Source organism: Embiotoca jacksoni, unplaced genomic scaffold (assembly GCF_022577435.1).
Source record: "Embiotoca jacksoni isolate LCO1_2020_lvr unplaced genomic scaffold, fEmbJac1.0.p SCAF_22, whole genome shotgun sequence".
Taxonomy (NCBI): Eukaryota; Metazoa; Chordata; class Actinopteri; family Embiotocidae; genus Embiotoca; species Embiotoca jacksoni.
This window is the reverse complement of record NW_027185363.1, coordinates 4,033,008-4,047,067: the sequence shown is the minus strand read 5'-3', so window position 1 is coordinate 4,047,067 and position 14,060 is coordinate 4,033,008. Positions and strand designations below refer to the sequence as shown.

Here is a 14,060-nt window from a genome sequence, read left to right as displayed (position 1 = left end):
TTTAGGTGGAACTCGCCTATTTTTAACTAAACTAACGATACTTGTCAGATAAATGTAGTCGAGTGACGCAAGTACAAAGTCACATGAAATTTTTATTTATAATAATTAATCAGTGTAAATCCATTCTTTAGCCTGATTTGGTAATACCATGTAAGCCCGTGTTACCATGGCATAGCTTAACATGGGCTTTTGCCCTTACCTGTTGCCATGGCAATTGGTTATCGTTGCCATGGTTACGCACAGATTGTTGCGTGAACTGTTGCATTTAACACCCGTTAGGGGTTAAGTAAGCCAGTTAAGTTCGCGGTCTCTGGTTGTCACCTGTAATTTTAGGACTTTGAGAATCAGAAAAAAAACTTTTGTCCAAGATTTGTGAGTCTATGGTGTGAGTACAGAATTCCCAGCTCACGTGCCAGCTGCATGAGCCAATCAGAGGCGACACGGATGTCCATTTAAAGACATCTTCAACCGACTCGTGCAGAATCGCAGATTCACGGACGAGTGCCGTGTTGTTGTTGTTGTTCCTGACCGTCGAGACGTGTTTGTGAACTGGCTGATGTAGGGGGCACATTACTCGTGCACTGGTGACGCTTTAAATGGCTTAAAACAATCCTGGCTTTTTATAACTCTGGAGAGTTTTGTCCTTCCTGGCGCTTGAACTCCGGCTGAATTTGAAAGAGAAAACAAGCCGCGCTGGAAATGCATTTTCTTGGCATTCTTGTGTTGACGCTGTGCCACCTGTCACGAGGTTTTCCTGTTCCAGTAGGTAAGAAGCCCTGTCTCTCCATTCAATTAGTTTTTGGGACTACTAACAGATTTCACCGAGAAAACTGGTTTGCCTACGTGAGCCATTGAGTTTGGTGACTGTTGTTTATACACTAAAATCACGTGTCAGGTATTCATACTTTCAATTACTGTACTTTTACAATAGTTTATTGTAGGGCTGACTTACAAGAGTATCATAAAGTGAAATAAATTCAGTCTTTATAGTTTCGTTTTTGTCGACACTGTCAGAGACCTTAGTTAAACTTATTTATGAGGGATAGGGCCATGATGATGATGGTAGTGGTGGTGGTGCTGTTGCACTGGACTGCATAAAGTTAAAAGTTTAGAGCGCATATCAACCCCTTTATTTGTGGATGATGTGTAAATAAACCAGTAATCTGGTGCAATAAGCACCAGATTACTGTAAACACTCAGGACAACAAAAACTGGAAAAATAAGAGATTTATTGTAGGTCCATTATTGCACTAATTAATTTGACGGATGCATTGCCCAAGTTTCTTTATAGTTTAAGAATTAAAATTGCAAATACATTTAAAGCATCTGTACTCAGCACCAAACACGAGTATAATGATTTATGTGAAAATGTTTATACTTTAATGCATTTGGTTTTACATTTGTTTATGTTCCCTAAAGTATAACCTAAGTGCAGGACAACAATTAAATGAGTAAGTAATTATTGTCACCTATTTTTCCTCTCCTACAACACTGTGTAAGTTATCCCCCAGGTAGTTGGATCTGTAATATATTTTTTGTGTCCCATTAGATACCATTATAGTTCAGATCCAGCAGTGGGGAGTGGTGGGAGCTCAGCAGGTCGTGAAGCAGGTTCTTCTCAATGGAGTCTCTCTCACGGGCACAAACCAGGATGTCACTAATATAGTCCAAACCATGTCAGCTGATGCATTCCTTCCAGCTCTTATTAGTACCAGCCAGACTTCAGCACTGAGTAAGGAAATCTTCTTGTACTATTAGTGAATGATGTGAAAATTGTGTGCCATCACACCTCAGATCTAATTTCATCGTCAGTCAAATCTTATGTTGGTTAATGGCCTTCATCATACTCCCTAGAAAACCACGTCATCCTTCGTTCTCAAGAGTGCATACTGGAGGGGTCTCAGCTGCACTGGACCGATCGTGTGTTTTATGATGGCCAGGTCTATCTGACTCTGGACCACAATGACACATGGACAGCCCATGAGCCGCAAGCACTGGCCCTCAAAGTGTTGTGGGACCAAGAAGAGCACCACGCCAGGACTGAGAGGATCCGCCTGCAGGAGGGATGCATCAAGCTGATGAGCGAAATTAGGCTTTCTGAGGAACGGTCAGGTATATTTTCTATCGAGCTCTCGGAGAATCAAATTCTATACCAGGAATCAAATCAGTTTATGTCATTCAGAAAGTACTCTAGTTTAAAGATATTCAGTTCTCAGTGCAACTGCTGCTATTTACAGTCAAATGCCCAGACTAGTTACACTTTTTCTAATGAGGCTTAAAATGGTGTATTGGTGCAAACATCATCCATAACAATAATATACAGTAATTTCCCCACTAATGGCAGCTGTCTGGCAGTTCTTTTACTTATTTAAAACAAAAAACAAACAAAAAAATTATGCTGCAGGAGTCTGTGTATTGAGAAATCATTTGATGGCATTTGACTGTATGTCTTTTGAAACAATATGCCCTAAAACAAATAGAAAGACTCACGAGTTTGTCCCATGTGACTGCAAGAGTGCACCCCCACATCCAGTACACTGACATGCTTTGTTGATATCCAGTCAGATTACAGATCTGGAATGTTTTCTTAGTTCCAGGACTTGCTGTGCCTCAGTTTCTGATCCTAGCCTTGGTGCTCCTGGCGTTTACTGGAATAATAATCGTCAGCCTCCTCCTCTCCAAAAACCAAGGTGAGTAAAGAAGATTTTTTTTCTTTCCATTTGGATATTGATAACTGAAGTTGTACAACCTTTAATCACACCTCAAAAGCAGCCTTAATAATACAGTGTAAATTATTTTTTTCTACAAATTGAATAGTGTTGTGTTGCATATTCTTAGTTAACTGAAGCAACTATTGATCTTTACCTCTGCTTTAATCAAGTACCTCAGTTACCCTCACAGAATGCTGCACAACTTGGCTTTATTTTAAAACGTGTCCTGTCATATGATTTTTGTATGATCTCTACCTCAAGGAAATATAAAGCATGGTCATGTGTTTTGTCCTTCTCACACTCCCTGTCTAGGTTTGAGGCACCCTGGAGGTAAGAAAACAACCAGCCCTCTGTTTTCACTTAAGTGTCTCTACAGTTCTCAGCTAACACCCTTAGGATAATATTGATAGACAGTTAAACATTAAATGAACTCAGAATTATATACCCTCTGCCTGGGCATGCCTTTTCATTTTTCAGGTTGTTTATGGGCCAGTCATGTGGGTTTGTCCATCCTGATCTACCCAGTGATATTGTACAATATGACTTCACTTTTATTATGACCCACTATGACTGCAGTTGCTAGGTCAGCAAATTATACATGGATAAAACTTAAAAAAAAATAAAAATACAATCAGTACAGTTTTATGAAACATGGCATCCAAATAGTCTTGAACTCAAATGTTTGTGCTGCTCAATTATGCAGATTTTTTTGTTTTTGTTTGCCTTATTCAGTAATGTATAAGACAAAGACACTAATCTGTGTTCTTCAATATCCTTGTAGGTGTTATTGGCTCGATTGTACATTACCCCAAGGACATGACTGACATGGCTCCTGAGATGAAAGGCTCTGGTTACCATACCTTATGATTAAAAGCACCATGTGAATATCGGACTTGTGCTTGAGCCTATTTTAACTGTTAAATGTCCACTCATAGATGTAACCCTTTCCTACTCTGTATGGACGGCGTAGCTCCATGAATGTAACCAAACCTTTGCTATAGCACCAACAGCCCACTGTAATGACCCAATCAACATACCTGTGGTCTGAATTTAAGGCCATATTATTTTATGCACTTTAACATGCATGTATCACACTTTACACTGGTGCAAGTTATTCTTAATATCTTAAACCAAGTAGGTGGTTTAATTTGTGGACTAAGTGATTCAAATGAGCAGTTTGGTGGAAGTACACAGGGAAAATGTTTTGTTTCAAGCAAGTTATAACAATGTCACAAACTATCTTGTATTGTGTAGATAAATCCCTGCGGAAATTGTACATTTTGTTTTGCCACTGACAAACCAATCACAGTGAAACTCTCGCGGAACACTGGATCTTCACAATACTGAGTTCTTCCAGTTCCTAAAAGTCTAACCTGCAGTCTTGTTTTTGGTCTGAAAAACCTTTCTTAAAGTGAAATATTTATTTGTGATGCACATTCTTGTGAGTGTATGGCATGTACATTTTTCATTTAGTGTCAGATTACTTTTATCAGGTATATCAGGACAACACAATCGAGGAAAAATCTACAATTAAAATGTTTCCTTCTCCAGTTGTTTTGCTGGAAAGGGTGATTTTTGCTCTGAATGGACATCTTCCCACACAGTTAATTAAAAGGTAATGCTTATGTTGTGAAACAAAGTAATTTATGCCAATAAACAGCTTTTAATCTAAAATAAAGTACTTAATGCAAACTTGCACTGTTATTTATCTTATAGCATATACTATTCTGCCTAATAAAGAGTGGGAAATTTGCAAGTCTTTTTTAATTTAATGAATCTTATTGTTTCCTTTGAGCTGCTGAGCAGCCCTGTGCAGAGCCAGTTTTCCATTTGTCCTTTTATGGTTCTTCCAAGGTAATTATGCCAGATGAATTTTACAATGTAAAGAGGGATGTCAACAATAAAGTGCTCATTTAAAAATAATTAATTCTGCTTAATTTCCAAAGTTAGACTTCAATTTTTCACATTTATAGATCTGTAATTCCCACTCAAAACTTATGTTGCACTCATTTATTTTATTTTGGAGGAACAATGCTTCTTGGTTTCTGCTAAGTGATTTGTTTATTCACACCTTTGGTGGAATTTAGTATCAACATACACCATTCATGTTATACATGAGAGATTTGCACCTAATCAATCATTATATTATTGTTTCCCATCACATCAATACAGACTTAATCAAAAGAACAGAGACTATTTCATTTTACTCTATGATGGAAAACATTTCAAAGTGAGGCAACCTCCACCATGTCTTTCTTCTTAAAAATCTACAAATTGACAGTTTCTATTTTTTTATTGTTAACTAACTCGCAGACCTTTTGCCTGTGGGCAACAGATGGCGATAGATTTTAGGTGAGGAGGCTTGTTTTCTGACGTAATGCTGCCAGGAAGTGAGGATCCACCAATTGCATTACAGCCTTCGTAAACGTTACCATAGCAAAAACCAGCCGCCACGGCACCTCCTTAAACGGACCAATCACAGGAGCGCTATGTGGCTTTTAAATCGTGTGGCGTCATTTCCACGAAATTCAAAATTTCACAAGAGGAACGGGAAAGAAAGGCGAGTGCTGCTCCCCTGTGCGCCACCTTTTCTTGAAGCGGTGAGATTATTGTGTTAATTTTGAAACTGAAAGAACTGCCACTTCAGAATGAATTACTCAGGAGGATTTTCCTTTTCGACACAACAGTAATGCAAACTTAATCCTGTGAGGTGGTAATGTTAACTTCTGATCGTTTGCTGCAGGGCAATGCTAAAGATTCTTCGCCTGTTTAGCTAAATTGGATTTACGGGGTTCTTTAAAACAAACCATATTTACGTAGCCGGGTTAGTGCAAAAAATGTTTTTGACTTACGTTAAACAAATGTTTGTTTTTAACCTATTTTTTTTACGGGACGTAACTTTCAGTGCTAACACGAGCCGTTATGGTCACAGCGTTAGCGTGAGTCGTCTACCGATCAAGCTCAAAGCCAATATTAGTCAATTAATGCTGCAAGTGCTATCGATTCTTATTTTTCTATTTGCCCTGATGCCCAGGTCTGTGAAAAACGTGGATAAGATGGCGCACTTTGGGTTTGAGAACGACATCCACAGTATCTTGAAGCTGGACATGCCCATCACTAACGCTCCCATGGCGAGGTGGCAGAGAAAGGCCAACTCGTCCACCACATCCGGTTTGTCGCCTGGAAAACCTGCCAATGTGTCACTTAGTTCATCAAAAACGCCGAGCAAAACACCAGGTAAAGTGTGTCCATATGTGTTCATGCAGCCTTGCTGAACAGAGCTGTGGGGCTATCTCTGCAAATGATAACCACTGGGTTATTTCCTTTTATATTATAGGCAAACGTAAAAAACAAACGCCCTCTAAGATGGGGGGTGACCGCTTCATTCCCACCAGAAACAGCAAACAAATGGATGTTGCAAGTTTCCTGCTTACAAAGGAGAACGATCCAGTGGACGCAAACAATACAACAAGCACATCAGTAAGTTATTTAATACATTTCCTTATGATCCCTTTTGTAAAGTAAGGATTTTATTGATCATGGCCATCTGTATTTCAAGGAAAGCCAGAAAGCCTGGTCTATGTCACTGAATGGATACAACATCGAAGATGCAAAGATCCTCCACCTTGGAGGAAAACCACTGAATGCACCAGAAGGTAAGAATATTTGCATCCCAGCATGGTGTTGTGAAGAATGTAAGGATTTAATTTTTTTTTTTTTTTTTTTTTTTTTATCAATGCTATCACTTTTTGTCTGTTCACAGGCTATCAAAACAACTTGAAAGTCCTCTACAGTCAGGTCACAACCCCTGCATCTGTCAAAAAGACCAGATACATATCTTCCACTCCTGACAGAATCTTGGATGCTCCTGATCTTCGAAATGATTTCTGTAAGTTTGACTTTCCTCATCTTGGAGTCACTGCAATCCACTGAGAATGGAAATTAACAATACCTTAGTATTCTAAATATAAACCTTTTATTCATAAAAATTGGAACTGTACCAACAACCATCTTGGTCTTCTTTATAAGGAAAGTATTCTTCTATAACTAGCAAATATTCATTTGGTCCCTTTTTTTTTTTTCCCTCAGATTTGAATCTGCTTGACTGGAGCAGTCGAAATGTTCTTGCTGTGGCTCTTCACAACAGTGTTTACCTGTGGGACGCCAGTCAAGGAGACATCATTCTCCTCATGAAGCTGGAGCGTGAGGAAGACTACATCTGCTCACTGTCCTGGACCAAAGAGGGAAACTACCTCGCTATTGGCACCAGTGACTGTAAAGTTCAGGTCAGTGTAGTGATAAATGTGCCACCTTCATTCTTAAAGACATGGGCCACTCAAAATTTTTATATTTAATCATACATTTTTGTTTCCATAGCTGTGGGATGTTGAAAATCAGAAGCGCTTGCGCAGCATGGCCAGCCACACAGCAAGAGTTGGTAGTCTGAGCTGGAATGACCATGTTCTTTCCAGGTACAGTTGCTTTATCTCTGATGCAAAAGAAAATAACCACCAATGCCTCTTTTTTGTTTCCAATGGAATCAGATATATTGTTTTTACTCTCCTTTCCATTCCGCAGTGGCTCTAGATCGGGACACATCCACCACCATGACGTGAGGGTAGCAGACCATCACATCTTCACACTTGCTGCTCACTCACAGGAGGTGTGTGGCCTCAAGTGGTCACCTGATGGGCGTTACCTGGCCAGTGGCGGCAACGACAACTTGGTTTGTGTATGGCCCCGTGTGCAGGAGGGCAGCGCTAGCAACGACAGCCAGTTCGTCCGCTGCTGGAGCGAACATCAGGGCGCCATCAAGGTGAAATGCTTTATACAGCAAAAAAAATCCAAAGCTGGATTTTCTTTTCTTTTTTTGGCTCATTATGTAAATTAAATACATTTTAAAGCTGTAAGGCTAAAGTCTAAATACACTTATTTATTGATCGCCTTACATAGACTGCAGTTTTTGTATGACTCACTTTTTGTATGCGTTTCCATTGTTTTAGGCTTTGGCCTGGTGCCCCTGGCAGTCAAATATCCTTGCATCTGGAGGTGGCACTAGTGATCGTCACATCCGCATCTGGAATGTAAACAGTGGCTCCTGTATTAGTTCAGTTGACACTCAGTCCCAGGTAACTGCAGACCGCTATGTCCTTGTGTTCCAATGGCTTTTCTCAGTAAAATATTTCTAAGTGTTTTTAACATGCTCTCGCCAACGACTTTTCAGATCTCATCACTGGTGTTTGCACCCAACTACAAGGAGCTGGTGTCTGCTCATGGATATGCCCACAACAATGTTGTTATCTGGAAGTACCCCTCTCTCACCAGAGTCGCAGAGCTCACTGGTAAGTAACCATTTTAACTGGATCACCTCTGTACTTTCAAGAATCATGAGTGAACTGGAAACTGCCATTCTTGGTCTTTTTTTGTTGGTATAAACATTTATTTGTATTTTAGGTCACGAGGACAGAGTTCTCAGTTTGACTCTGAGCCCGGACTGCTCGACCATTGCAACTGTTGCTGGTGATGAGACTATTCGTCTGTGGAAGAGCTTTGAAGTGGATCCTGTTAAGAAGAAGGCTAAAGACAAGATTGTAAAATCAACTAGTGGTGTCATTCATCAGTCAATCAGATAATTTTCTTAGTCTTGACTGCCGAGTTTTTGTTTCTTTGGTCTATGCTGAATGAGCTCCGTACAAATGTTTTATTTACTCTACAATAAAGGTTACCACCCAGTTCTTGTGTTGCACTGCTCCTGTTAGTGGTGTAATGGGTCGTTAGTCTCAGTTGTTTATACAGGTTTGCTAATGTGTTCAGGTAAAATTATTGACTACCTTTAGAGCAGTGGTTTTTAAAATGTATTTATAACCTACTGTTAGTTTTTATTGTTATCAGGATGCATTGTGTAAATTGAACTGGGTTATAAATAAATGATTTGTTTACCCCATCCTGAAATTAAATTCCATGTATTGGAAGTCATGCGGCTGTATCAGATTTGACATTAGTTGAAATGACTAGAAAAGACAAAGGTGTTTTAAATTGAATCTGTGAAACAGGAAAATTTCTTTCTACAATGGCTGTGCCCTTTTTGGATGTTATCGATGATAAAGCGTTCATTCTGGCAAGATTTAGAATTTTCCCACTAACTACCTGTGTTTGTGAAACGGCTTCCTGCTGTAAATTAAGTCCGTTCACTTGATTAAACAATGAAAACAAAGTCCCTTACAATCATATCCCTCTCTCCTGGGATATTGCACTTAATGTAACTTTGGTCTTTTTGTGTCCTTTTTCTGTTGCATTAAGGGTGCATTAGACAAAATCACAATAGTTGGAGATTAAATATCTTTTAATTAAAAGGTTTATCTTCTGAGTAGCTTAAATACTAACAAGCTAAGTGTTTTTTATGTCAAAGTTTTAAAAAGCAATGAGTAAGAGCAAACAATGTTTATCAATAAATATATTCATACTTCTCTGGTGATACTCAAACATCAACCTGCCAGAATTTCACTTAAAGTCTGATGTATATTCCAATAACTTCACGCACAGTGTCCACCAAACAGTCACAAAACTCAATGGATTAATATGGATGAATATTAATAACAGTATATTTCTCAACCTAACAATGCTAAAATGCATCAAAACTGTAATATACAGTGTAACATTCTTTTCCACAAAATGTTAAAAATGGAAAATTTGAAGTGTGGAATGTTTCTCTCAGTGCACATCATAGCTGCTTTCCACAATTACAGAGATCTTTCTCTAAATTTTATTTCAAAAGATAAATTAAAAACAGGAAAAAAAAAAAACCCTAAATTTGTGACATTTACAATGAAAATCTCGTTTTGGCATAAACTTTATAGCAGTTATTTACATGTGCTAATCTTCAGTGGAAACTGCAACACCCCCAATTAAGAAAGGCCATGCTAGCCAAACAGTTGAAGAATACTATCAGTGACAAAATGAGCACCAATCTCAATACAGTGTTCATCACAGTTAATAGTTTTGCAACAACTTACAAACACAATGTGACATGTAGGGATCACAGTTAAAACTAAATACGTCATTCATATCCCCAGAAGTGTGCATATATTTTCACAAAAGACTAGACTTGCATACAAATTCTGTTATTTAGAAGTAATGTATTGAAACCTGTGACACTCCAATATGCTACTAGATGATGAATGACATATCCCAGGTGGTAATTTGAACTGATATTCAATGCTTCCTTCTCATTTCCACAGTCACAAAGTTAAATTTCCTTCACTTTGCCCATTAGGATTTTGCCGTTAGTGTGGTGGTGAGCATTCCCATTCTCAAGGTGTTTACCATTGGCCACCACCGCGATCGGTTCAGTGGTCGAGCCCTTCTGGTTGGGCTTGTCGTCTATGACAGGAAGTCGTTTGCCCTTCATGTAGGCCTGCACCCAAAAGTTGGAGAAAAGGAGGAAGAAGAAGACGCCATGCATCCAGATCAAATGGATCCACAGGGGGACCTGATAGTCACACTTTTCCATGAAGTAGTACTGGCTGATGTGAATGGAGATCAGAACAAACTGCGTCTGTAAATCAAGAGGAAAAGCCCAGATGGTTTTTAAACAGCTAGAACCAACCCAGAACCAAAGTCAAATCAGATGCGCAATTCTTTTCAATATAAATAAAATGTTGTAAAAAGGGAACATACAAGCTGGATTGCAGTCATGTACTTCTTCCACCACAGATACTTCTGGAAGCGAGGCCCTGCAGCAGAGAGTCCGTAGTAGAAGTACATGATTACATGTACTATTGAATTCACCATGGCATGGAAGGAGCCCATTCCTCCAGCTTCAGAGGACAAAAACAAACAGGAGATAATGTATTTCATTAGATATCCATATGTACCTGCACCATTGTCTTAGTACTGATATCTGCCAAAGGTTACACTAATTTACTGGACTTTAAGACAAAAATAATTTGTTTATGTGTGAAGTCTGTATATTTGCTGAGTGAAGCTGACCGGGTGTCATGCTGACGCCCCACCACCACGACCATGGCATGAAGGAGTGATGGAAGACGTGGAGAAATGTGATCTGACTTTGCTTTTTTCTCAGCACAAAGAATGCCTGAAATAAATATGGAAGAGCCACAGTTAACATTTACATGATATACTGTAAGCATATAAGCAATTACAAAAAAACAAAAAACAAAAAAAAAACTGAATAGGTCAAAGGTCAAAACAATATTTGAGGAAAGATGTTCTTACTGTGTCAAGGAGTTCAATGTATTTTGAGATATAAAACAACCAAGCAGCTTGAACCATCTGTGGGGAGGAAAAAGGAGCCATCATGTCAAATGTCAAATGTCATCAAGGGACACAAATGTTTATTTTTCTAACAGATCCGACATAAAAGTTTTCTTTTTTAAGTTACAGCAGGTTGAATGAAGTGAATCAGACAATAAGAGCTCCTCTGGCTTACCCTGACAGCCTGCGGGCTGTTGGAGGTATCGATGAGGTCACATCTCCACGTGTAGGTGGTGGCCCATCCTGACATCATGAACTTGGTGTCAGAAACACATCAGCAGCTGTTATCATTGATGCCACTTAAACACTTTGGGCAAAAAGACTTATGAGTCAACAAACAGCTCTCATTTCTCTTACCTCATACACTACATAGGCATTCAGTAACACCATGCTGAGGTTGTAGATAATCATGGTTGTGTTGAGGTGGAAAGGTTTGCGGTTCGCCATCAGGCGAGGTCCAACGTACACTGAGAGGAAGATGTAGGCCAGCAGGATGGCGTGCATAGGTACGGGGCTCTGCATCAGAGGGTAGTCTCTGACTCTGGGATCTTGAAAACACACACACATACACGCACTCATAACTGTCTCAGCATATCAGTAATGGTCACACACAGGGATATCTGAGTGGATCAACTGTCATTGCAGTTTCTATAAATTTCTGGGGGGGGGGGACTTTTTCACAAGTTTGATGCCATTCTTTTAGACGATATATTGTGAATACAAATAAAACATTCATATTTTTAACAAAGCATGGCGGTAACTGCTTACCTATTCTGGATATAAAATAATTGTGGAAATTTACAACGTTCAATGCAGCTTCTTGCAGCATGGTGACAGCTTGCTTTTTGTTCTATCAAACCCCTGGAAAAATATGAAAAGAGAGTCAGAAGGCAGGAGATGAAGCAGAGCTGAAAGTGAGGTCAGCTGGGCAGGTGAGCAGCAGTTCAACCTATCCACCCACCTTCCCACTGACTGAACAAACAGGAGACAGCTGCAAGGCTCATCAAACACCCAGAGTGCCCCTGGCTACATCCTCTCAAACAAATATACAAGGAGAACATGTATAAGGTGCTCCTTTCACAGCCTGAATAATGTTTCATTGTCAAAAAAAGAGAAATCTGTGAATAGTTCATGAAGGATTGTGAAACATCTGAATTCTTATGTCAGTCTAAAAACAATGAAATACTCATGGTGACTAACAAAGCAAGTCAAACAGGTGAGGCAAAGAACTTTGCCCATATTGCCGGCATAACCAACCAACTGAGCCACACAGATACGAGCCGATCATGAAATTCCAGTTTGTAAACCTAAAGAACAAGCAAAAGATTTTTTATATTTTGTCCTAATCTACATTATTTTAACACTTAACTATCCACCAAAACATACCGGTCTAACCAAAGTGCATTGAAATTGATAGACATTCTCACATTTAAAACACAGAACAGCAGCATAGATACCGATAAAACATGAGTTTAGTTCCTGCATTAGTAAGAAATGACTCACCCGCTGAGCACAAGTCCCCAGCACTCCTGTTTGTGAAGAAAACAGATGCACAGCCAGAGCACTCAATCTGGAGGATCCAACAGATCAGCAAGTGAGGGTGATCAGGTGAGAACCAGAGACATGTAGAGCTATCCTGTGAGTGGTAACTTCCAGCTGTCCTAAAACGTGTAATATTTTCACTAATAAACCCAACAGGGCCTGAAAGCCTTGCAGTGGAGCATTTGGGATAGACTGAGAGAAAAAGCAAGAGAGAGAGCGCTGAGTAAAAGGTACAGGTTAGCTGTGATAACTGAGGGACTGGGCTCATTCAACTCAATTTAAACTGCAGGGCACTACTACAGACCTTTCTAGTTTCAGGACCACACCCTGTTTCAGTGTGAAGCTCCACCTTCCTGTCCTCATGGAGCCTGTTTGTTATTGGACTAACTCATTAAGGGGATGGGTTCAGAGAGTTGCAGGCTCTAGATAAAGAAACTAAGACCCAGAGGTGAGTGGTCCTGCTGTCAGGTAATAATAATAATAATAATAATAATAATAATAATAATAATAATAAACTATATAGAAGGTGAAACCAATAGAAAACCAAAAAAAACCCAGGGATTTCCACAGTCTGAATTATATGTGACCTGAGTAAAAGTCAGTTCCTGACATGATTTAGGTTAAAGGTGATACGATACATTCACAAACATAACGTCACATTTGCCCATCCCTTTCTACGTTGTGGCTCAGGGGCTGAGTCTCAGTCCAACCCTCCCAGCTATTTGACGAGCTCCCCTGTACCTCTGGTTTTACCTGTTCCCCAAGCATCAGCGACGATGGAGGTGAGGCCTGAATGGAGTTTGAGATTCCCTCCTCAACACGCATGCCTGACTAAACAGTTGGAATGAAAGGCATCTGTGCACAAGAGAGAGGGTGAGACAGAGAGGGCAAGACAGAGGGCGAGACAGAGAGGGCGAGACAGAAAGGGCGAGAGGTAGGATTCAATGCTCTCTGATTACAGACTGTTTGACAGTTGAGCACATGGTGCCTCTGTTATGAAATGTGAGACATAAGATCCTTAAATTTTATATTATTGTGAAAGGTTCATGGCATTGTGAACTTACAAATTAATTCAGTTTTAGGCCCCACTGTGCTTTTAAGTTTATTTTAAGTCACAAAAAATGTCTGCTTGAGGCAGTTTGACGCTAAATAAATTCTGGTGAAAGGGATGTTTCAACTTTTTTGTAATCTTGGTGGATAAATGTTTCAAAAAAGGTTTGAGGGAGCCACTAAAACTTGACCAGTGGCTCCTTAATGACTGCTTAATGGTGTAAATGTCATTCTCATTCACCTCACTCACCAAAATACCAAGTAATACGATTAACTTTATTGTCTATCACAAAAGTAACAATTTTATTTCTTGAAAAGGCTCAACAATAAATACATAATCCACATTTAAAACACACACGTGTACAATGGGACTAAAAACTGTTGAATCTACAACTGACCCAGTGCACTACCTTTTTTTTTCAACTGTTCAAATAAATAAAATATTGATTCTTATGCTTTTCCAATCCACTGGGAATTTGTAGC

The 14,060-nt window shown here is 39.4% G+C and overlaps 3 protein-coding genes across 5 annotated transcripts; 2 read left to right on the top strand and 1 right to left on the bottom strand.

Annotated features, from left to right (window-relative positions):
- The first annotated feature begins 490 nt into the window (after positions 1 to 490).
- On the top strand, positions 491 to 4,463 carry LOC138202950 (uncharacterized). Of its 2 annotated transcripts, XM_069157335.1 has the most exons (7): positions 491 to 766; positions 1,420 to 1,451; positions 1,550 to 1,732; positions 1,855 to 2,112; positions 2,592 to 2,690; positions 3,024 to 3,041; positions 3,493 to 4,463. In XM_069157335.1, the coding sequence occupies exons 2-7, from the start codon at positions 1,448 to 1,450 to the stop codon at positions 3,576 to 3,578; spliced, it is 648 nt and encodes a 215-aa protein (XP_069013436.1). In that variant the 5' UTR covers positions 491 to 766; positions 1,420 to 1,447; the 3' UTR covers positions 3,579 to 4,463. The 2 variants fall into 2 exon arrangements, with proteins under 2 accessions (XP_069013436.1, XP_069013435.1); XM_069157334.1 differs by lacking the exon at positions 1,420 to 1,451.
- Positions 4,464 to 5,268: 805 nt separating this feature from the next.
- On the top strand, positions 5,269 to 8,655 carry cdc20 (cell division cycle 20 homolog). Of its 2 annotated transcripts, none has more exons than XM_069157331.1 (11): positions 5,269 to 5,311; positions 5,746 to 5,948; positions 6,049 to 6,191; positions 6,271 to 6,367; positions 6,475 to 6,600; positions 6,801 to 6,997; positions 7,089 to 7,183; positions 7,290 to 7,527; positions 7,715 to 7,840; positions 7,936 to 8,053; positions 8,166 to 8,655. In XM_069157331.1, exons 2-11 carry the CDS (start codon positions 5,768 to 5,770, stop codon positions 8,342 to 8,344), a joined length of 1,500 nt encoding a protein of 499 aa, XP_069013432.1. In that variant the 5' UTR covers positions 5,269 to 5,311; positions 5,746 to 5,767; the 3' UTR covers positions 8,345 to 8,655. The 2 variants fall into 2 exon arrangements, with proteins under 2 accessions (XP_069013432.1, XP_069013431.1); XM_069157330.1 differs by lacking the exon at positions 5,269 to 5,311 and adding an exon at positions 5,545 to 5,650.
- A 416-nt stretch (positions 8,656 to 9,071) lies between these two features.
- On the bottom strand, positions 9,072 to 12,749 carry elovl1a (ELOVL fatty acid elongase 1a). The gene is made up of 8 exons (XM_069157333.1): positions 12,489 to 12,749; positions 11,754 to 11,846; positions 11,343 to 11,533; positions 11,161 to 11,241; positions 10,947 to 11,003; positions 10,701 to 10,806; positions 10,389 to 10,528; positions 9,072 to 10,266 (listed from the first exon to the last, which is right to left on the bottom strand). Exons 2-8 carry the CDS (start codon positions 11,812 to 11,814, stop codon positions 9,958 to 9,960), a joined length of 945 nt encoding a protein of 314 aa, XP_069013434.1. The 5' UTR covers positions 11,815 to 11,846; positions 12,489 to 12,749; the 3' UTR covers positions 9,072 to 9,957.
- Positions 12,750 to 14,060: the final 1,311 nt, after the last annotated feature.

Bases quoted from the DNA above. Each gene is read 5' to 3' on its own strand.
- LOC138202950 (XM_069157334.1), top strand. From the start codon at position 700: ATGCATTTTCTTGGCATTCTTGTGTTGACGCTGTGCCACCTGTCACGA. The intron at 767-1,549 runs GTAAGAAGCCCT...GTGTCCCATTAG, and splicing joins AGGTTTTCCTGTTCCAGTAG to ATACCATTATAGTTCAGATC. The intron at 2,113-2,591 runs GTATATTTTCTA...ATGTTTTCTTAG, and splicing joins GCTTTCTGAGGAACGGTCAG to TTCCAGGACTTGCTGTGCCT.
- cdc20 (XM_069157330.1), top strand. The intron at 6,601-6,800 runs GTAAGTTTGACT...TTTTTCCCTCAG, and splicing joins TGATCTTCGAAATGATTTCT to ATTTGAATCTGCTTGACTGG. The intron at 6,998-7,088 runs GTCAGTGTAGTG...TTGTTTCCATAG, and splicing joins CCAGTGACTGTAAAGTTCAG to CTGTGGGATGTTGAAAATCA.
- elovl1a (XM_069157333.1), bottom strand. From the start codon at position 11,814: ATGCTGCAAGAAGCTGCATTGAACGTTGTAAATTTCCACAATTATTTT. The intron at 11,534-11,753 runs GTAAGCAGTTAC...TGTGTTTTCAAG, and splicing joins TTATTTTATATCCAGAATAG to ATCCCAGAGTCAGAGACTAC. The intron at 10,807-10,946 runs GTAAGAACATCT...TATTTATTTCAG, and splicing joins ACATTGAACTCCTTGACACA to GCATTCTTTGTGCTGAGAAA.